Below are 20194 nucleotides of genomic sequence, written 5' to 3' on the forward strand. Positions count from 1 at the left end.
TGAATGGCCTCAGTGGACTTCTTAATGCTGTAGCCCATCCAGTCTCAGGCAGCACTGAACTGGCCTCTCCCTGCCCCCAAAGCAGGGCACAGCTGCCTCCGGGGGACTCAGCATGTGATGTAGAAGAGATAAGAGGCCTGAAGATGATGGACTTTGAGAGCAGAGGAAAGGGCTCAGCCGGGTGTGCTCTGTTCCTCCTCCCGAGGGTACAGTCCGCTAAATTCCTGGGGCGGGGACTCGGCTGTAGTCTTTCCACAATGAGGATACGGCCAGAGACGCAATGGTTCCCTAACACATAGCGAAGACTCTGGGACACCCCCAGAAAGGAAACCTGCTGACTTCCCTTCCCCTCAGGGGTTTCCTATACTTGCTATTTTTCTGAGCATCCGTGACATCCCTCAGAACCAGCTTTCAGCTGAGTGTCTTTCAGGTGGCTTCAGGAACTCTCTGAGCTGGGTGCCAAGGTTTCTCTCCTAGAGCAGAAGGCGTTAAGGGGCCTGGGCTGGGATCCCAGAGGCCAGCCTAACTGGTTCTATAGAAGGTGCCGCTTACTTCTTTCAACCCCATCCTGGGTTCTCCCCTCCCAGTTCCGGAATTCATCCCACGCCCCATTGGTTCCCCTCACTGTTCCTCCTGAGACACACGGCTGTAGCTCAGTCGCTTCAGTGGCAGTTTGCTGGATCGCCAGACCCAGGTAACCCTGTGCACCTGCCAGGCCCACCCCCGAGGGCTCAGAGTCCCTGCATGTGGCTGCTCCCCATGGGCTCCTTCGCCCGTGGCCAGCTTCTGGGTATCCAGGGCTTCATCAGCCTGCCTGATTCTGCTTTGGCACCAGAGGACAGGGGGCTGCCTGTCTTCCTCTCCCTGCCTCCCACAACTCAAGTGTGCTCATCCAACTGCCTGGCCAAGAGGGACTTCTGACATGAGGAGGGCTTGAGACCATCGCTGCATCTCACAGTCAGCAAACCAACTTAGATGTTCCAACCACCTGGCTGGAAGAACAGCAAGATATTCCCTCTACAACGTCAAATCCTGCTCACCAACCACCCCCCGCCCCCGCCCCCTGCCGCCCCCCGCCCCCCGCCCCCTGCCGCCCCCCGCCCCCTGCCGCCACCCTGAGACAACAGACAAACAGCCAGTAAATACCCCAGCGTTAAACATTTCCTGGCGAAGGCGGAACAGTCAATTTTGATGCTGCTGAGAAAAAAAATACAGCCTCATTTCTGTTCAAATGCACTGAATTTACTGCCCAGGTTTTCATTAACTAATGTCAAGGAAGAAGCAGATAGACCAAATAAATTATGAAAAAATTACTTTTTTTTAATGTACAAAAAACAACTTATTTACAAGTTGAGTATGTCATCTCAATTCATAGCATGTAGAAAAAGCTAAAAATGTTTTGGAGATATAAATCTGACCGGATGATGCACCTACAGTATTTTCAGGGATGCTGTTTTCTGTACAGATTATATACAAACAGGGAACGGCCAGTGAAATACTAGCCCAGGGAAAGAACATGCACCACACAGAGCACAGACCCTTGGAGGTGTCTCAGGGCTGTCATTTGAACTTGACCTTGTCTTTGAACCCTGACAAAGCACTTGCTGTTCTGGGGTGTAGAGGCCCAGGTGAGGTTTTGGCCACGTTCCGGTTGAAGCCAGGCTCATAGTCAGTGTCAAGTTCATAGCGATGCAGGTGGATTCAGCAAGGTTGCCACAAATCCAGCATGAGAAAGGTGTGGGGTGTTTGTGAACGTGTGTGGTGGGGAAGATGCATCCATTCACCCTCCCATATGTTCGGGAACAATGTCTTCTGACGCCAGTTCCAAATTCCATTTCCAGGTGGGGCTTGGTCAACACTGAACAGGAAAATTCAGAGATGGTCCCTCAGAGTCCCAAGAACCAACCCTTTCACAACCCCACCCCTGCCCAAAATGCCATGCATATCATTACTGTCTGTGAAATGCACAGGTGGGCGGAGGGAAGGGAGACCAGAAGATACCAGGACTGCACGTTGTAGCGTGGGGTCAGTCAGGGGGCTGCTGGTGAGTGGACAGCATGGCCTGGAGGGATGTGGGCAAAGGCTGCCATCAAGCCCCAGAGTTTTCCACCATAAGGTGGGTGGACAGTGCATTGGAGAAACAGGGTTGGGTAAACATGTGACTTCCTCTTCCAACTGGGAGACCTCCAGGGCGGCCTGAGCCTGGGCCCCCAGTGTGCTTTCTTTACCCAGGCCCCCCTCATCACACATTTCAGCTCACCCCATCCCTAACCCCCAGCAGCTCCAGCAGCCCTGAGGTATTTAGAAATGTGTTCTTTTCAGGAAGGGCTACATTCTACATGCATGAACATTGTAAACATGGTCTGGAGAGGCCTGGGCAGCTTCTGGGCTTGCCCTGAGTATTACACTGTTTTATTTCCTTTTCTGGGCAATGTTTTCATACTTTACTCATCCATATATACTTGGACAGTCAGCCAGCCACAAACTTGGCTTTGCAGGGTAGAGACAGCAGCTCTACCAAATGCATAATAAGGATGTGCTTCCAAACCATCCAGGTAAAAAAAACAAATTTCCCCCTCCACAGCAAGGGATGTCAAGGCTTCAACAATTAAGTTTCACAGAAGAATTCCCATGGGCCAGGAATTCCTTTACCTTGCAGGCACCGGAGCAAGAAACTTATCTTCCTGGATTAGAATATCTGGTATGGCTTTTGGATGATCCAAATCCAAATGTGGTTCCTCTCACCTCTTTCCATGTGTGCTTGGAATGCCCTGGGCCAATGTTATCCCTCGTTAGCCAAATGACAGAGGTGACAAAGCCAGAACACTCCCATAAACACCAGAGGCTGTGAAGCACTGTGTAAACGAGTTCTGTATCCCTGCCTTGCCTTTTCCGCGGAGACTTTTGAGAGTTCCAAAAGACTATCTGAAGGAAGACCAGACGGGATGCACATAAACCTGCCCTTAAAGCATCTGTGGCTGAACCAGCCACTGGCCAAACTCCCTCAGACCTATTTAATACTTTTTGGGGAAAAAGGTAAAACACAAAAGCACCGTGCCCTGGGAAGCGATGGTCCCTCCAAGTCTGCTCAGTGCCAGGGGCCGGGGCCTTAGGTCATCATGTTCAAGAACTTGCTCTCCTCAGCCAGGCTGGTGAGCATGGAGCTCATGTCCCCCACGGCCATGTTGCTGATACCGGCAGGGATGGAGGGCAGAGTCAGGGAGCCGCGTGGGGTGGTGAGGCGGGAGGAGCTCTGGGAGAGGCCGTGGAGGAGGCTGGGGCTCAGGGCGCCAGAAAGCAAGCTGGAGTGATCACTGTCATCCATGATGGCATCAAAATCAATCTGGGGTGCCTCAAGTAGCTGGGAGTCCACAGTGCTGGACACCTGGTTGACCCCTGGCGAGGGCAAGGCCTGGGGCTGTGTTGGCTGGGGTCGCAGGGCTTGGCAGCCGGCCTGGTTCTCAGGGCCTCCATTCTGCTCGTACATGTGGATCTGGCCGTAGTAGTAGAGCATGCTGTGGTCCTGGGTCCCGCCTGTGTCCTGCGGGGGTGGCTGGGGGGGTAGGGACAACATGCTGCCCATTGTTCCCTTGGGTATAGACTCTGCCATCTCCTGGTTGGCTGACATAGCAGCCATGGCATGGCCAGTTGCCCTGGCATAGGCCAGCTGCTGCCCAGCACGTACCCCGCGGTGGCGGGCGGCAGGGCCAGGCTCTGGGGGTGGCCGGGGTTGCATTAGGCCAAAGCTAGATCCGGCTGCCCCCATCGTGCCCTGCTGGGGCTCCATGAAACTAGGTTGGTGGGAAGGCACCAGGTTGGGGCCTTGGTGGTAGCCCTCCTGGCTCATGGTGGTCACAAGGTGATGACTCTGCTGTGGGTAGTTCTGGGCTGGGTGAGGTGGTGGCATCCCAGCCAGGCTGGAATTGGGCATGCCGAGCTCCCTGTGGCTGTTGCCCATCATGGTGGGGTCAGGAGCAACTTCCATTTGCTGGGGGAGCCCCAGGTGGCCTGGCTTGGTTGACATGTTGCTGCAAGAGGAGGGGAACTGGTTCAGGGTCCCACCCACGGTGCTCAGCTGGGGGTGGGCTTGGCTGTAGCCGGGGTGGGGGTTCACTGCAGCAGTCACGTTGGGACACTGGCTGCCAGCCCCTGGCTGCCGCAGCTGCTGTGTATAATTTGCCCTGGGTGTGGACGAGGCTCCACCGTAGGGCTGTAGGTGCGGCTGTGAGTTGTCTAGGCCCCCGGGGCTCGCCTGCAGGCCCTGCGGATTGTATCCTGGGTACTGGCCGAAGGCTGGCTTCTGCGTTACCACAGCTAGGTTGCCCTGTGGGAAGGGCAGAGGCTCCACCTGGCTGGCCAGTGCATCCACAGTGCCTGAGCTCACTTCGTTCCACTGCACAGGCATGCTGTTCTTGCTCAGGCTGGAGGGGGCCCCGTAGCCCAGTGGGCAGCCTCCCAGCACCGGGGCAGAGGGGCCCACGTTCGAGTCTGCAGCTGCTATGGTGCGGTGGCCGTGCAGCCCGGGGCTGGGCAGTTTAGGGTTCTCAGAGAAGCAGGTGCTTTCCGGGAGGTACACCGGTGGGGTACTCTCCTCCAGGGTGCCACTGGTACGAGCCTTGATGTACTGCACCACGTCATCGGGGAGCACGAGGTCGTCCTCTGGCAGTCCGAGGCTGACCTCTGGGCCAGTGCCGTCCGCCCCCGCGGCCAAAGCTTCCATCACCACGTTCTCGCTGATGCTGGGCGGCCGGGGCGAGTAGCCGCTACGGGCCAGGCTGCCTTCAGCGCTCGCATGGCTTTGCAGACGGAGGCCTCGGCCCTGGCCGCAGGGTGGCGGTAGCGTGCCTGGGGTCACGTCGAGGGCGCTGTGGAAGCGCTGCACCCGCGGCGCCACCAGGGCATCAGGCCGCCTCCCGGGATCGCTGGCCCGCCGCGCCCCGCCGCCTGGTGCCTCGTGGGGGAAAGCGGGCAATGGCCCCGTGGGCCCGTAGTGTGGCCCGTCGCTGCCCCGCCGCGGCCCGATCGGGCGCAGGCAGGCAGCGGGCAGCGCGCGCTCGGAAGCATCCAGCAGCGCCAGCCGGGTCCGCAGGCTCGTGCGCTCCAAGCCCGGCAGCGGGGTCGGGGGAGGTCCACCTGTGGCTGCGGCGTACTTGGCCCGCAGGCTGTACTGCTGGGCGGGCGTGAGCTGGAGAAGCCCCGGGCCGCCGCCGCACTGACTGGCCTCACTCGAGCGCCGCGACGCGTCGGTGGAGATGGGGTCGTAGGAATCAGCAGAGCTGGCAGGGTGCGCGCGGCCGGCGCCCAGCGGCGACGCCTCGCTGGAGCGGCGACTAGAGAAGTAGGGGGAGATGCCGGAGGAGCGGCGGCTCACGGTGTAGGCGGAGCTGACTGTGCTGGTGGAGCTGTCCCGGCGCTCCTGCAGGTGGCTCAGCACCGTCACCTCGCCCGGGAGCAGCTCAGACAGCCGCGGGCTGGGCAGCAGCCCCGCGGGCCCGCCGCCCCCGCGCCCCGCCGCCCCCGCCGCCCCGCCGCCGCTGAAGTTTTCCAGCACGGAGCCTGTGGGAGAGGAGAGGGATCAGCGCTGGGAATGGGGGACAAAAGGCGATGCTTTCACTGCCTAGAGGGTGCTGAGCCTGCCGGGCCTAGAGCCCTGGAATAGGGTCTGGCACCCAGTCAATGATTTCTCAACGAAAGGAAGAAAGAGACAATTGGGAGCAAATGGTGGCACTTGCTGCCAGGGCACAGGCAGAAGTTAGGAGGCTTGATCCCAGTCTACTGCTGCCGGGCAAGCCCTGTGCTCTCATTCTGCCCCATTCTCAGTCTCCAGCTGGGGATGGCTTGTGTCGCTGGGGAACACTGGGTTACTGAAAAGAGCCCAGGAGGGCCCTGGACACAGCCTCCCTGCACCGTCTTCATCCATGGATGTGTTGCCAGCTGGGCTCCCCTGGGGCTGTGTTTACCCAGAGGGCTGTTTATAGAGAGCGTCCTGGGACCCAGGGGCATGGGAGGGCAGAGAGGCTGCAGAGTGGGCCGGGAGAAGACAGCTGCAACACTGGACCCCTGACAGCTGTGGCTCATCTCACGGAGAGCTCTGGGCCTTGAGCGGCCTCTACATCCCTGATCTGTTCCTGGATGTGGGCCACTCTGGGAAGGGGTGACCTTGGGTGAGGCAGCTGTCACACCCCAGGCAATCACTGGAGGAGGCTGGGAATTGAAGGCCATCTGCTGGCAGTTCCTCCAACAGCTGGGGCAACAATCCTCCCTTCAAGGAAGAGCCTCTCAGTGTCACCCCTCTATAACCCAGTCCTACCACATGGGCCATCAGTCCCTGGGGGGCAGCCTAGAGGCTCAGCGCCCCAGGGTGTCTGTGCCTAGCACACTGCTTGGCAGAGTCGACACTCAGGAAATGCTCAGTGAGGACATCTTCCATCTCAAAGCCTGGTTAACACTTCCTGAGGCTGAGGACAGGGCTGCCTCCTCCAGCAAGTCCTCCTAGCTCTTCCCCAGTTGCCCTGCTTTCTCTCACTACCCTGAGCTCTGTCCTTGGTGCTACCTGGCTCATCCTGCATCTGGTGGCATGGCCTTTCACCACAGGGACTGGAATATCTCACTGTCCTGCCAAGGGTCTTTGCTATGGTATCTATGGCAGGTACCTGATAGACAAGTGAATGGATCATGAGGAATAGGATGATGGGAGCTGAGTTAGCCTGTTTTGAGGAGTTATGGGGATGCAGCACGGTGTAGTTGGAAGAGCATGGGCTTTGAAGTCACTCATGCCTGGGCTAAGTCTCAGCTCTGTCACTAATCTAGGCAAAGCACTTTCACCTCTCTGGACCTCAATTTCCAAAATTGTGCAATGGGCTCATAAGATCTATCTTCTCCAAAGCACATGGTGTTTGGTGGGTGTGAATCACACTGTGCTGCCCTGGGTTCTCTCCCACCCCACCAGTGCATCTGGGGCCTCCACTTACCACTTCCCAGGAGGGGAGGCAGCTTGGAGGTCCGGGTGTGAGGAGCTGGCCCGGCCCATGAGCAGGAATCCTTCAGTGACTTGAGTTTCTCCTTCTTGAGCTGCTCGAACCGGTGCATAGCGGTCATGTGTTTGCGCAGCTGTAGGCCACCAGTAGAGGGGGCGGCCAGGGCGGAGGTGTCAGCCCCTGGCGGCGGGTCCTCCAGAGCTGTCAGGTCTGCCAGGCTCCCGGGCCCTGTCCCCGGCATCTCCACGCCGCTGTCATTGTTGGGGGCACTGCCCAGGGGAGAGGGCTCGCTGCTGCAGGAAGACTGGGCTCCGGGGCTGGACTGACACAGCTGCAGGGGCATGATAAGAAGGCACAGACTCAGAGGGTGCGAGAAGCCATGGGCCCTGCCACCCAACACAGCACTCTTGCACACCTGAGGAGGTGGGGGCGGGGGGCGAGAAGGAAGCCGCTGCATGGAGGAGCTTTCAAAGCATTACTTCTCTGAACCTCGGCTTCCCCAACTATAAGCTGGACCTGAGCTGCCCCCTGGAGAGAGTCAATAGATAGATGGAGACAACCCAGCAAGTAGAAGGCATCAGGTAATCGTCAGGCACCCACCAACAGCCCCTCTCCCCACACACAGCCTCCCTGCTGTGCTCCTAAGCTCTTCTAGCCAGTGTCTGGGCTGGAGCTCTGCTTGAAGAGCTTTCAGTGCGTGAACACTTGGCAGCTGAGCCCCACAGAGGCTGCTGCAGCCATGTGAAATTAATACAAAAAGAGGAGACTTAAGCATCCTGCCAGCAGTGATGGGCTGCTCGAGGAAGCAAGGAAGAGTGAAGGCCTGCTGACCTGCTGCCTGCCCAAAAGGCTGGAGATGGGTTGTTAGAAAGGGTTTGACTGCAGAGGTTGTAGCTGCTGGATGCAGCCCTTGCCCTCGCCCTCCCCAAACCAGCACTCCCTCTGAGTCAAGGCAAAGTGGGATGAGAGTTCATGGCACACATGTACGGTGCGGAACTTCACAGAATGTGGGCAACCTTCACGGTGACCTGGGATCTGAGCCCAAATAAGGCTCACCTGGAATGAAGCATCTCTGGCTCACCCCTGGCCTGAAGGTCCCACATTCCAGGCCTTTCCAGGGAAGCTGCAGTGCTTTTACTTGCCCATGGCACTGCCCACCTTCCAGACCTTCTGGAGGTCTGTCCTTCCCTCCTCTGCAGCCTGGATTTGGACCTCCACTCTGCCCTGATCTTCATGCAGGCTTGGACCCCATGGCTTCCTCCTGTGACTGCACACTTGCCCCCTGCTGCAGCTATAACCTGTTCTGACGGCCCCACTTGCAGCACCTGCTGTCGACCTAACCAAACCTGCCTTCCCAGGCCCTTGAGGAGCCTGGACAAGCACCCCAGCCGCCCTTACTCATGCCAGCCCTCCCCCAGCCCCACCCAGCTCCTCTGCTCACCTCAGTACCGTCTATCCTTAGGGGAGGTACAGTCAGGAGAAAGAGGTGGAGACAAAGAACAGATGGTTAGAACAAAAGGGGTGCAGGCCAGAAGGGCAAGGACGCAGAGACAGGACAGAGGGTGGGGGGCAGCTGCGGGGCCTGGGGGCCGGTGGGAAAGGCAGCAGCCGGAAACCACCGGCACCCTGCAGACTGGCCAAGTCGGGGCAGGCATCCTGTTCCCCACGGTCGGCCCAGCAGAATGGGACCCACTGGGCTGACAGGTTCGGTGGGGGCCAGAGGTGGTGAAGGGAGGGATACTGAGCTGTAGAGAGGAGGGACTTCCTGCGGCTCCTGGAGACTGTGCCCCCCGGCAGACGGCATTGCTCTCCTGCCGCTGGGCGTGGCCTCCTGGGGGCGGGGCGTGGACGGGTCCCCAGCTGCCCAGTTGGCTTACCCCAGAGCGCTCCGTCTTGATGGCCTTGACGTGCAGGCCGTCCTCCACGGCCTGGCTAGTGCTGCTGGCCTCGGCGTTGTCCTCGGAGCCCCGGCCGGGCTCGGCGCTGGCCTCGCTGTCCCCATTCTCCCGGAGCAGGGGGGCGCGGAGGTGCACATCGTTGCGCTGCTTCTTGGTGACGTGAGCGTCTGGGCCGTGGACTGTCTTCACGTGCTTCCGGAGCGAGCTGGGGTCCGTGTACCGCTTGGTGCAGCCTGGAATCTTGCAAATGTAGGGTTTCTGGGAAGAGAAGAGGTGTCACGCGTGGGGCGGGAAGGCAGACTCCGCAGGGGAGCACGGCCGCACCCTTGTTGAGAGGGGCTGGACCCCTGGATGGAGTCCCGCCCACCGGCCTCGCCTGCCACCTTTTCTTGCAGTTAAGTATGTGGTTAACGAGACCCTCAACCCCAACCCCCTAAACCGGAGACACGGATCAGAGCCTGTGGAGGGAGGGGACACGCAGTGCCTGGTGTGATCAGCATAGCGATCAGCATGTTGGGATTTTTAGTATCAGTGAGTGTATTACCTCCTTGTATGTCTGTGAGACAACACTGAACACCCTGCTCTCTCTCATGAGGAAAGACAGGTTCAGAGAGGCAAAGACACTGGCTCCAAGTCACCCAGGAGCAGGATGAAAACCTACGGTTTCTGACGCTTAGTCCTGAGCTCATACACACACACACACGCACGACATCCACATATAAATAGACTTTATGCACACACATCCACCTAAACACACACACTTGAACATGTATATAAACGCCCACATGTGTACACATACTTACAAATACATATCCATACCTCCTCCCCACACAATACATACAACCACATCCACACAGGCGCATACATACTTGCAAACACACGTACCTTTCCAAGGCTATCTCTTGTCTTAGACACTCTGAGTTGATACCTTTGGGAATTCCTCTGACTTCTTATCAAAGCAAGTCTCTTTGGGGTCCAAAATGTCCCTAAACTTTTAGAGACATCCTTTCCTGAGTCTGCCTGAGTGCTGGTGGTTGGCCCTAGGAGGGACTGGGAGGCAGGCACAGCCCACACCACGGGCCCCCTCAGCTCTGCCCGGGGCTCTGGCCACCTGGGGAGACGGAGCCTCCTCTGTGCCCCACTGAGGGCAGGCTGACCGCCATGGCAGGCCAGGCAGCACGAGTAGCTGGAGCGGTCATCAGCTGCTGTTGGACTGTGGGCACAGGGGGTGCGGCTGTGTGCTGAGCTCCAACAGCGGGGGTGGCAGGGAGTGACACCCAGCTGCCAAATGGCCTATAGGTGTCAAGAAGCCATGGGGTGAGGGTGAGCCATGCCGGGGCCCCCAGGTGGGTACCTCATTGGAGTGGGTGCGGTTCTGGTGCTTGGCGCGGTCTGAGGCATTGGAGAAGGCTTTGTTGCAGCCCTCGTGCTCACACACATACGGCTTCTCCCCAGTGTGGGAGCGCAGGTGAGTCTTCAGGTTCTCCAGGCGGGAATAGGCCTTTGAGCAGCCCTCGAACTGGGAAGAGAAGGGTTCGGTCAGTGAGGGCAGACACAGTGAGTCCCAGATACAGTGCAGGGAGCCCAACCTGCGACTGGCCCACTGCTGCCTCCCCAGCCCTGTGGTTCACTCCGCCCTACAGGTGCAGCCAGGAGCGCAGATCTAAACATCTCCCTTCCCTCCTGATCATGTAAATGACGCATCTCGAAAACCTGGAAAAGACTGCAAAGTGCAGGGAGGAAAATGAAACCTTCCATGGCCCAGGACAGGCACTGCTGACCTCCAGGCAAGTCTTGTTCTGGGGCTCTGCAGGTCATCCCCTCACATTTTAAAAACCTGAACTGGAACATTTCGAGCATTCAGTTGCTTATTCTGCTTGTTAAAATCGACAGCACATTATGAGACTCTTCCCATATGATTAAAAACTCGGTAGATATTATTCTCAACAGTTTCCTGATGCCCCTCCCTGATTAGAACTTTTTTATGCATTAAAATGTGCCAAGAATAAAATCCAGTGTCCCCCACATTGCAGAGGGAGCAGGCCACCTTGACCCTGGCTCAGGCCATGTCTCTCTCCTTTTTAGTCCTTGACCCCACTAAGTTCTCCTGCGTGAGGGACCTTGCACACACCATCCTCTCTGGCTGGAAGCTTTTTCCTGTCTGCACCCACCCTGGCCTTGGCCCAGTCCACTCCCTCTCAGTCTTTGGGGTCATCTCCTCCTAGAGCAATTCTTTGATTTTCTTAATTATAATAACACCCTTTTTTCTTTATACTCCCTAATGCAGTTTATAATTATCTTAATCATTTTGTTATCTGGCCTTCCCACAGGGATACAAGCTCCCTGAGAGCAGATACTTTCTGGGTCCTATTCATTTCTGTGTTCCTAGGAATCAGTGCCTGGCGAAGAGAAACATTTTTGGCACTCAAGAAACATTTTAGGAAAGGAAGAGGGAGCCAGAGAGACGGGCAGGAAGGGAGGGAGGGAAGGATCATTGCAAGGGTTACCCATTCCAAAGATACTGCAATTGCATCCAGTGTAGCTGTGAAAATTGCCCCCAGAATGACACATAACCCCCAGCAGGAACTGTTTCATTCTTCACATCCTCCCCTTTATTCCTGACCGGTTTGACTCAGCACACTTGGCTCCAATGCCTTCTGTTTCTGCAGCTCACAGCTCATATCAGAGGGCTATGGTTTGCTACCACTCAGGATCTTAAGAAAATAACTTCTGCAAAGGACTCAGAAAAGCAAAAATAATCTTGCAAAAGGAGGACAAATTTGGAAGACTGACACTTCTCAACTTCAAAACTTACTAACAAAACTATGGTAATCAAGCAACTGTATAGCACAGGGAACTATATCTGATCTCCTAAGATAAATCATAATGGAAAAGAATATAGAAAAGAATATATACATATATGTGTGTGTATAACTGAGTCACTTTGCTATACAGCAGAAATTCACATAACACTGTAAATCAACCATTCTTCAATTAAAAAAGACCATGTGTGGTACTGGCATAAGGACAGATGTAGCCATCAATGGAAGAGAACTGATAATTTAGAAAGAAACTCACACATGTAGGGTCAATTGGGTTTCAACAAGGATCCAAGACCTTTGATGGGGAAAGAGCAGTCTCTTCAACAAATGGAGTGGGACAACTGTGTAACAACATGCAAAAGAATGAAGCTGGATCCTTACCTCACACCGTATACGAGTTAAATGAATATGGATTAAAGACCTAAATGGAAGAGCTACACTACTAAAAATTTATATGTGTATATATTTATATGTTCATATAAATAAAACTACATACCTATAAACCATAAAACTCCCAGTAGAAAACAGGGATAAATCTTTGTGACCCTGTATCTGGCAGTAGTTTCTTAGATATGATACCAAAAGCACAAGCAATATCAATAAAACAAACTCTCTGAACATCAAAAACTATTATCCTTCAAAGGAAACTATGAAGAAAATAAAAAGAAAACCTATAGAATAGGAGAAAATACTTGTAAATCATATATCCAATTGCTGCTGCTGCTAAGTCGCTTCAGTCGTGTCCGACTCTGTGCAACCCCATAGACGGCAGCCCATCAGGCTCCCCAGTCCCTGGGATTCTCCAGGCAAGAACACTGGAGTGGGCTGCCATTTCCTTCTCCAATGCGGGAAAGTGAAAAGTGAAAGTGAAGTCGCTCAGTCGTGTCCAACTCTTCGTGACCCCATGGACTGCAGCCCACCAGGCTCCTCCGTCCATGGGATTTTCCAGGCAAGAGTACTGGAGTGGGGTGCCATTGCCTTCTCCGATATTTCCGATTAGAGTCTAGTAAAACTACTACAATTCAACAACAAAAAGACAAATAGTTTAAATACAGACAAAATTTTAAAATAGAGTCTTCTCCAAAGAAGATACACAAATGGCCTGCTCCTTTGAAAGGGAGAAATTCCTGTGTGTTAAATAAAGTTCTCACCAGATAGTCACAAACCCTGTTGACTCCATAAGGGAGACTGCCCAAAAGGTCTTATAATTGTGTTCACGTTTTTTTTTTTAAAGTCCGCCAAAGTGACTTTTAAGCCGTCATCACTCCATCTGTGACTCTCCAGTGAAACTCTTCTCTGTGCAGAGAGCAGCCTGCAGGGAGCTACCAAGCCAGCCCTCTACTCAGGGCCACCCAGCCGAGTGGGGCATAGCTTTGGGGCTCCTGGTCACACAGACACAACCACAGAGACACCAGCACACCTCCACCGCAGGTACCCAGATGCACACACTCCTCAGGGAGAGTAAGCAAATGAATGGGGCAGCAGACAGAACAAGGGGCCCCTAGGACCCCAGACAGGATGTCCTGTTGACAAGTCTTGTCCCACTGTCCCAAAGCTGTGCCACCGGGTCTTTCCGTGGTCAGCCATGTCCGACATGACCCACACAACCTGGCCAATGGGCCAGCCCATGGCCACTCACCGTGCACTTGTGGGGCTTCTCGCCTGTGTGTCTGCGCATGTGCACCACAAGCATGTACTGTGCCTTGAAGGGCTTCTGCTCGCGCGTGCAGGCCTGCCAGCGGCATACGAACTCCTTCTTCTCCCCGTGGATGTGCTCGTTGTTGATGTGCTGCCAGGAACAAGCCCACAGAGAGGGATGAGCCCAGCCGCCCACCCCTCCAGACCACACCTGGTCTGTGCAGACCACCCACCACACGGACCAGCATCCACACGCCGGCCACGCCTCCTCCTGAGTTATCTCAGCTGCTTTTTCTAAGTAGTCATTAAAATGACCATCCATGACGGTCAGAGCCACCCCCACTCATCCCAGTCTGGGCTGGGCTCTAGTCTATGGAAAACTTGTGGTTATGATGAAGCTTCCAGGCTGCAAACAGTAGGCATTTATTAGCTGCATTGAGGCAGACCTGCTCACAGTGGGTACATGAGCAGCCTCTCCCAAGATTGCCCCTATGGCTCCAGAAAGTTTTAAATAACAATTTTTATTTAAGGCCCCATAGCTTGTGGGGTCTCAGTTCCCTGATCAGGGATTGAACCCAGGATACTGGCAGTGAAACTGCCAAGTCCTAACCACTGGACCGTCAGGGAATTCGCTAACCTTTTTATTACAGCAGAAACATAAACGAATCCTCTTCTCTCTTTTTGATAGTGACCCATGAGATGTTAGCTTTGTCTTCTTTTCACAAAAGCCCAGACTGTTAAAGTGGCTTGCCTAGGACACAGCTAGAGTCTGACTGTGACAGCATGAACTGGGCACTGTGCAGCGCTGCCCCAGGGATAAAATGCCCAGAAAGCAAGGCGGGGCAGCCCAAGACATCCAGCTGATTCTGCAGTGGCAGGGTGGGGGTTGGTGGCTGAGGGGGGTGGCCCTGCCCCTCAGGGCAGCTGGGACCATTTTGGGCAAGGCAGGGAAGTACACGGCCAGTCAGCCTTCTCTGGACAAGTAGGCCTCAGACCCACCCCATCCAGCACCGCCCTGGGCCCATCACCTGTGTCCCCTCCTTGGCAGTTTCTCCGATGATGGGGAGCAATGGGCCATGGAGGTTTTCTGATACAGGCAACAGAACCAGCTGCTCTCAGTAGACATTTGGTTTCCAGTTATTTGCTTTGATGATTTAACTGAAGGCTGCCGTCCTCATGGGAGCAGGGCTGTTACTATTTCTGAGCTTGGGACATGTGGCTACTTGGGTAGGGCCTCAGGACCTTTATGGCCTTGATCTTTCAGGCTGCCTATTTAACTGGGGATAGTAACTGGCATTTGCCACTCACACAGTAGAATGACAGAGAATACTGGTCCTCTAGGGAGGCTCTTGAGGCCCCATCTGTGTCCTACCTGTAGCCTGGGTCCCTGAGGAGCTAGGAGGGGGGCACGGTGCCCCTTCCATCCCCATCCTCTTTGTTCTCTTGGTCTCCATTGCCTCTCCCAGCTTCCACTTCCTCCCCCCACCTCTGGACATGCACTGGCCTAGGTCTCAGCCATTTTTCACTTGTGGCTGTTGAACCCCTGAAAGGTGGCTGGTCCCAACCGGGGAGGGCTGGAAGTGTAAGCCACATACCTGTTTTACAGACTGAGAATGAAAAAAAAGGATGTGAAATAGCTCAAAAATTTTGTTTTATATTGATTTCATACAGAAAGGATAATATTTTAGATATATTGGGTTAAACTATAGGATTCCAATGGATTTTACCTGTCTCCTTTCCCTCTTTTTAAATGTGCTCCTAGCTAATGTAAGATTACATGTGTGCCTGGCATTGGGGCTAGCAGTGTCTTTCTCTTGGACAGCACTGCTGTAGATCTGTGCAACCTACAAGGCTGCCCAGAGCTGAGCATCTGGATACCAGCAGCCTCTCTCCTTGTGAGACAGAAAAACGCTGGGCCCTTCTGCCCCAGGTGACAGGCCAGACTGTTATGCATACAAATGCCGACACCGAGATAAGCAAAATCTACAGCGCTTTGAACTTCCAGGGAAATCTTACCATATTAGCCTCACTTTCCATTCTGAAAGCTTTTCAAATGATCAAAATGCTTCCTGACAATGCCTTTCATTTTTTTCTTATTGGTTTACTTAGCAACAAATTGTTAATAATTGACTAGGGGCTCTAGCTTATGTGCGTGCCTGGGCCATCCATCTTCTCAGGGAGCACAGAGAGAGATGGAGCTGGGCAGAGCAGGCTGCCCCCTCTCATGGGACCCTGTTTCTTCCAGGGCCAGACGCAGGTGGTTACCTACAGCCCCAGTGACAGCCCTGGGCCCAGGTAGGAGCCTGCAGCTGGAGCCCTGCTTCCCACATCTGGACTGTCTGCCTTTCCATGAGGAATCCCCTCCCTGCTCTTTGGAGAAGGCGATGGCACCCCACTCCAGTACTCTTGCCTGCAGAGTCCCATGGACAGAGGAGCCTGGTAGGCTGCAGTCCATGGGGTCTCCAAGAGTAGGACACGACTGAGCGACTTCACTTTCACTTTTCACTTTCATGCATTGGAGAAGAAAATGGCGGCCCACTCCAGTGTCCTTGCCTGGAGAATCCCAGGGACAGGGGAGCCTGGTGGGCTGCCGTCTATGGGGTCGCACAGAGTCAGACACGACTGAAGCGACTTAGCAGCAGCAGCAGTCCTTGCTAGAGCATGTTTTACATCCTCCCCTCTGCTCCTCTGGGCTTCCCTGGTGGCTCAGATGGTAAAGAATCTGCCTGCAATGCGGGAGACCTGGGTTCGATCCCTGGGTTGGGAAGATCCCTCTGAGAAGGGAATGGCTACCCACTCCAGTACTCTGACCTGGAGAATCCCATGGACTGTATAGTCCACTGGGTCGCAAAGAGTCGGACGCGACTGAGCAACTTTCACTTTCACTCCACCCCTCTGCTTGGGCCCCCTCCCCACCTCAGATCTTCTCCTTCTCCTCTCCATCTTACCGGCTTAAAGCTCACAGCTCCCATGGCCTGGACTCCACCTCAAGACTTGTTTAACCCAAAGAGGTGGCACAGGTTGAAAAGTTACCTTTGAGTCCCTGAGGAATTAGATAAGACCCTGCTTTAAAGGTTCAACATCAGCAGCAATGGGTTTGCTAAGAAACTCCAGTCCCCTGGGTAAGAATTTGGGGAGAAAAACCCCAAGGCAAAAGAACCCTACAGTCTTTGAGTGCAAGCTCATGACAAAAGTAAGCAGGGGGAGTGGGTAGTGTCTTAAATGTTGATTTTACAGACCTGGGGAGGAGGTAACTCGTGGGATAGCCTGTAGGTGTGACCACTGTGTGTGTGTGTGTGTGTGTGTGTTTGTGTATGTATGTATGTGTTGGTGTGTATCTACCCAGCTGTTGAGCTGCCAGCTTGGTGTAGGTTCATCTTTGTAGACACTCACTCACTAAAAAGTGTGTGTGTTAGGACTGGGGGCGACTTATTCTTGACTTAAAGTTCTTTTCTAGATGCAGAGGAGGAGAACACTAGGCTGGTGTGGGGAACAGGGAGGAAGAACTAGGAGAGAATTGCTGTGTTTGGAGGGCTGCTCTCTGCGAAGTGTTTATGCTGATGTCACAGTCAGCCTTCAGCCCTCTGAGGGTGGGCTCCACCTTTATTTACAGGAGGGAAAACCTGAGGCTCCCAGAGGTGCAGCCACTTGTTCAGAACTGCTTGGCTCGCTGTGGTGGGGTCAGGTAGGAAGCCAGGCACCTCCTGCCTTAAGCCCCTGTTCCTTCCTTTTGGACTGTACAAGTTAGCCCGCAGTGGCCACTGCTATAGGGAGTTTAGAGGCAGACCCTGAAGAGCACACCCAGTTCTCATGATCTTCTCTGGTCTCCCGATCTGTCAGTAACTAGGCATTTTTAAGCAGCTCACTGCTCGTATGGGTGTATACATTCAGCTGCACCCATGTACACTGAGTATCGGTGCATGGTCTCCAAGAGGAAATGACCAATTCCTTCCTCCATGGGAGAAACTTCTTTCAGATTTCAGTGTTAGGTTTGTTGTATCTTGTGGGCACTGGCTGACTTAACCTATCTTCTTTCCCTCTTTGCACTGACTGCCAGGAAGCTTAAAGAAAAAATAGAGAGATGTGTATGGGACCTCTAGCTCAGAATACTTGGTTTTTAATACTAACTTTATTCTGGGCTTTATTTTATTGCTCCTTTTCCTTCTAACTTTCTCCTTATTTTTCTTCCTCTCTTGTACGACATGTGTATTTATAAGCCCCACTTTAGACATAAGTAAGGCTTTGGTAAGTAATCATGCCTCCCACTTGCCCAGGAGGTGGTGCAGGCACCTCTGGGAGTCCCTTCTCTCTAGCAGAGGACCTGGAAGCTCCATGTGGCCGAGTGTGGTACTCAGGGGCTTACATGCACCAGCTGCTCCTGGGTGTCGTACTCCTTGGTGCAGTCCTCCCAGTGGCAGTTGGTCTCATAGATAACCACCTCAGTCTCCTGCTTACAATCGTCTCTCTCCAGGTCCTCCTTGAGGTCAGCCAGCTGCTCCTGGGGGAGTGGGGCAGAGCATACCCACGTGAGCCTTGTGCAGCCACCTGGTCCCAGGGAAAGGTCACTGTCAGCCCCGTGAAGGCTGTGCCAAGGACCCATGGGCTGGTCTAGGTGGAGGCACACCTGCGCTCACATACACATCACACACGTGCACCCACAAGCACGCACATATGCTGGCTTGTCATCATCCAGGTGTCCCATCACATCCTGGGTCCGGTGGACATAGCTATGAGAACAGGAGACAGGAGGGCAGTGACTTTTGCTTATCGGATGTGGTCTCCTCCGGGGAGAGCTGGGGTGGGCCCCACAGCCTGGGATGGGGCATTTGTATTCACAGCCTGTATATGAACAGGGTCAGCTCTTGTTTGGAGGCAAAAGGAAACTCCACACACATTGGCCTGGCCTTATCCTTGTACTGTCCCCTCCTCCCAGGGTCATACATGGCACCGAGTACTCTCCCAGCATCGGCTTCCCTGCAACAGGCCTAAAATGTGGGTGTCTGTATGCTGCTACCACAGCCAGGCACCCTAACATTCAAGTGGAGGCTGACCGTTCCCTCCAGAACACATTTGTGGTTACCTAGGTCTGGGTTCATGTTTCTGGCCACGCTGGAGCCCACACGTGCCCATTTCAGGGGGAAGGAAAGGCCTCTAAGGTGCGCCTTCCACTGATTACAGGCATCAAAGCTCCTTTCAAAGAGGACAAAGCCTTTTCCTCCAGGAGCAGCAACAGACTGAGAGTAAACCCCACAGGGCCGCCCCCATCCCAGCTGATGCTAACAGAGCTCGTGGGGGCGGGCAGCCTCAAAGCAGGGAGCCCGGGACAATCTGAGTGGTTCCAGGAGAGGGCCTGGGGAGAGGCACAGATGGCCAGGTTGGGAGGCAGGCCTGGCGAGGACCCCCAGAGCGGGCGAGGCCTCCCCAGGACCCCTTGGCCTACAGGGAAGGCTCAGGGCAAAGTCAGGCAAAGGGGCAGATGTTAGGGGACCTGTTTCACTTGCAAACTATTTCCAAAATGGCAGGAATGTTCTGTCTTTCAAAAGAGCCTCCAGGGAAAGCATTCATAGCTCAGGCTGAGTTGGGGGACAGATACCTTCTCCCCACAGCCAGGCACCCCAGCCCCCACAGGCTCTAGAGACTCAATGAATTGGAGGCTGCAGCCCCCACTTCAGCCTCCCTCCAGAAGCTGAGTGCATTTCTTGGGGCAGAAACCAGCCCTGTGACCCGTCCATGGCTGTTGCAGACTCGCACCTAGGACCGGCTTTCCAAAATGCTACACGGGCTCCTCCAAGAGGTGGGTTCTAGGTGTCATTTCCCAGAGCACCTTACAATCAATGTTTGCGTTCTGGAAAATGATGACATGGTGTTCAGTAAGTCCCCAGGCAGCAGCACTCAGCCCACCTTAAAAGGAGGGGCGGGAACATTCTGTCCCGAATGTCTAGCAATGGGTGGGGCCTCTGAATGCCTCAGCACTTCCAGAAAAACTGGAGATAACCTTATTACTCCTCAAGCTGCCTGATCTGCTTATTTCGGAAAAGGTTGAAAAAGCTGCCAGGTGGACCTGAGCGGAGGAGGACGGAGAAGAGGGGCAGGTCTCCAGATTCAGCGGGTTGGCATCCTAGCCCAGGAGTCTGAGGGCTGAAGCCCAGGAGGGACTTGTTCTGTTCTGCCAAGAGAAAGAGCCCATCCACCTTGCAAGTGAGTCAGGGAGCAAAGGAGTCAGGTCACTGAATCAGGACCCTGAGTGACATGGCGACAGCCTCCTGGTGAAAAACGCCTGTCTTTTCCTGACATGAGGTGGGAGCCGAGCTAGGCAGGAGGGAGGGCTCTGTGTGCCAGCCCCCACCCCACCCCCTGACACTGGGTTGAGTGAGGAAAGGCAGCAGGCTCCCCGGGGCTGAGCGCCCTTGCCTGAACTGCCCCCCACAATGCCCTGCAGTCCTGTCCCTGCAGCTCCAGTGCATTTATCTCCCTTGGATGCGTGCTGTCCTCATCAATTTCAACGGCCCCCAGTGATGGCCGGCCGCGTGGAGACCATGCATCACGCGGAGATGCTTTGGCGTCAGTGAAGGGAGAAAAATTTGTCACCAACCCCTGTGTTTGCCTGACAATAACAGGACCCAATATTTCATAAAAATTAAGTGCCCGGAGCATGCCCGATGGCTTACAGGTTTGATAAAGGATGGTCCGGCAGAGGTAGGGGAGATGGGGACCAGAGGCCCCCAGGACGCTCAGTGTCAAAGCTGCTGATTCTGCAATAATGGGTGGAGGTACCATGAGAGGCGGCCCTGGAGCTCAGTATGCACACTGACCCTCCCAGGAGCTGGGGCTACATGCCTGCCAGCCTGATGCTAGAACA

General features: G+C 54.8%; 1 protein-coding gene across 4 annotated transcripts in view; it reads right to left on the bottom strand.

Annotated features, from left to right (window-relative positions):
- GLI2 (GLI family zinc finger 2) overlaps window positions 1300–20194 on the bottom strand; it is a 259097-nt gene continuing 240202 nt past the window's right edge. For all 4 annotated transcript variants that reach the window (XM_018061648.1, XM_018061649.1, XM_018061651.1 and 1 more), the window contains 6 exons: window positions 17699–17833; window positions 13337–13486; window positions 10230–10394; window positions 8855–9133; window positions 6972–7308; window positions 1300–5556 (listed from right to left, as the gene is read on the bottom strand). In XM_018061648.1, the coding sequence (XP_017917137.1) occupies window positions 3110–5556; window positions 6972–7308; window positions 8855–9133; window positions 10230–10394; window positions 13337–13486; window positions 17699–17833 (3513 nt within the window). In that variant the 3' untranslated portion in view covers window positions 1300–3109. The remainder of the gene's footprint in view (window positions 5557–6971; window positions 7309–8854; window positions 9134–10229; window positions 10395–13336; window positions 13487–17698; window positions 17834–20194) is intronic.

The sequence above is a fragment of the Capra hircus genome, chromosome 2, assembly GCF_001704415.2.
Source record: "Capra hircus breed San Clemente chromosome 2, ASM170441v1, whole genome shotgun sequence".
In the NCBI taxonomy this organism is placed as follows: Eukaryota; Metazoa; Chordata; class Mammalia; order Artiodactyla; family Bovidae; genus Capra; species Capra hircus.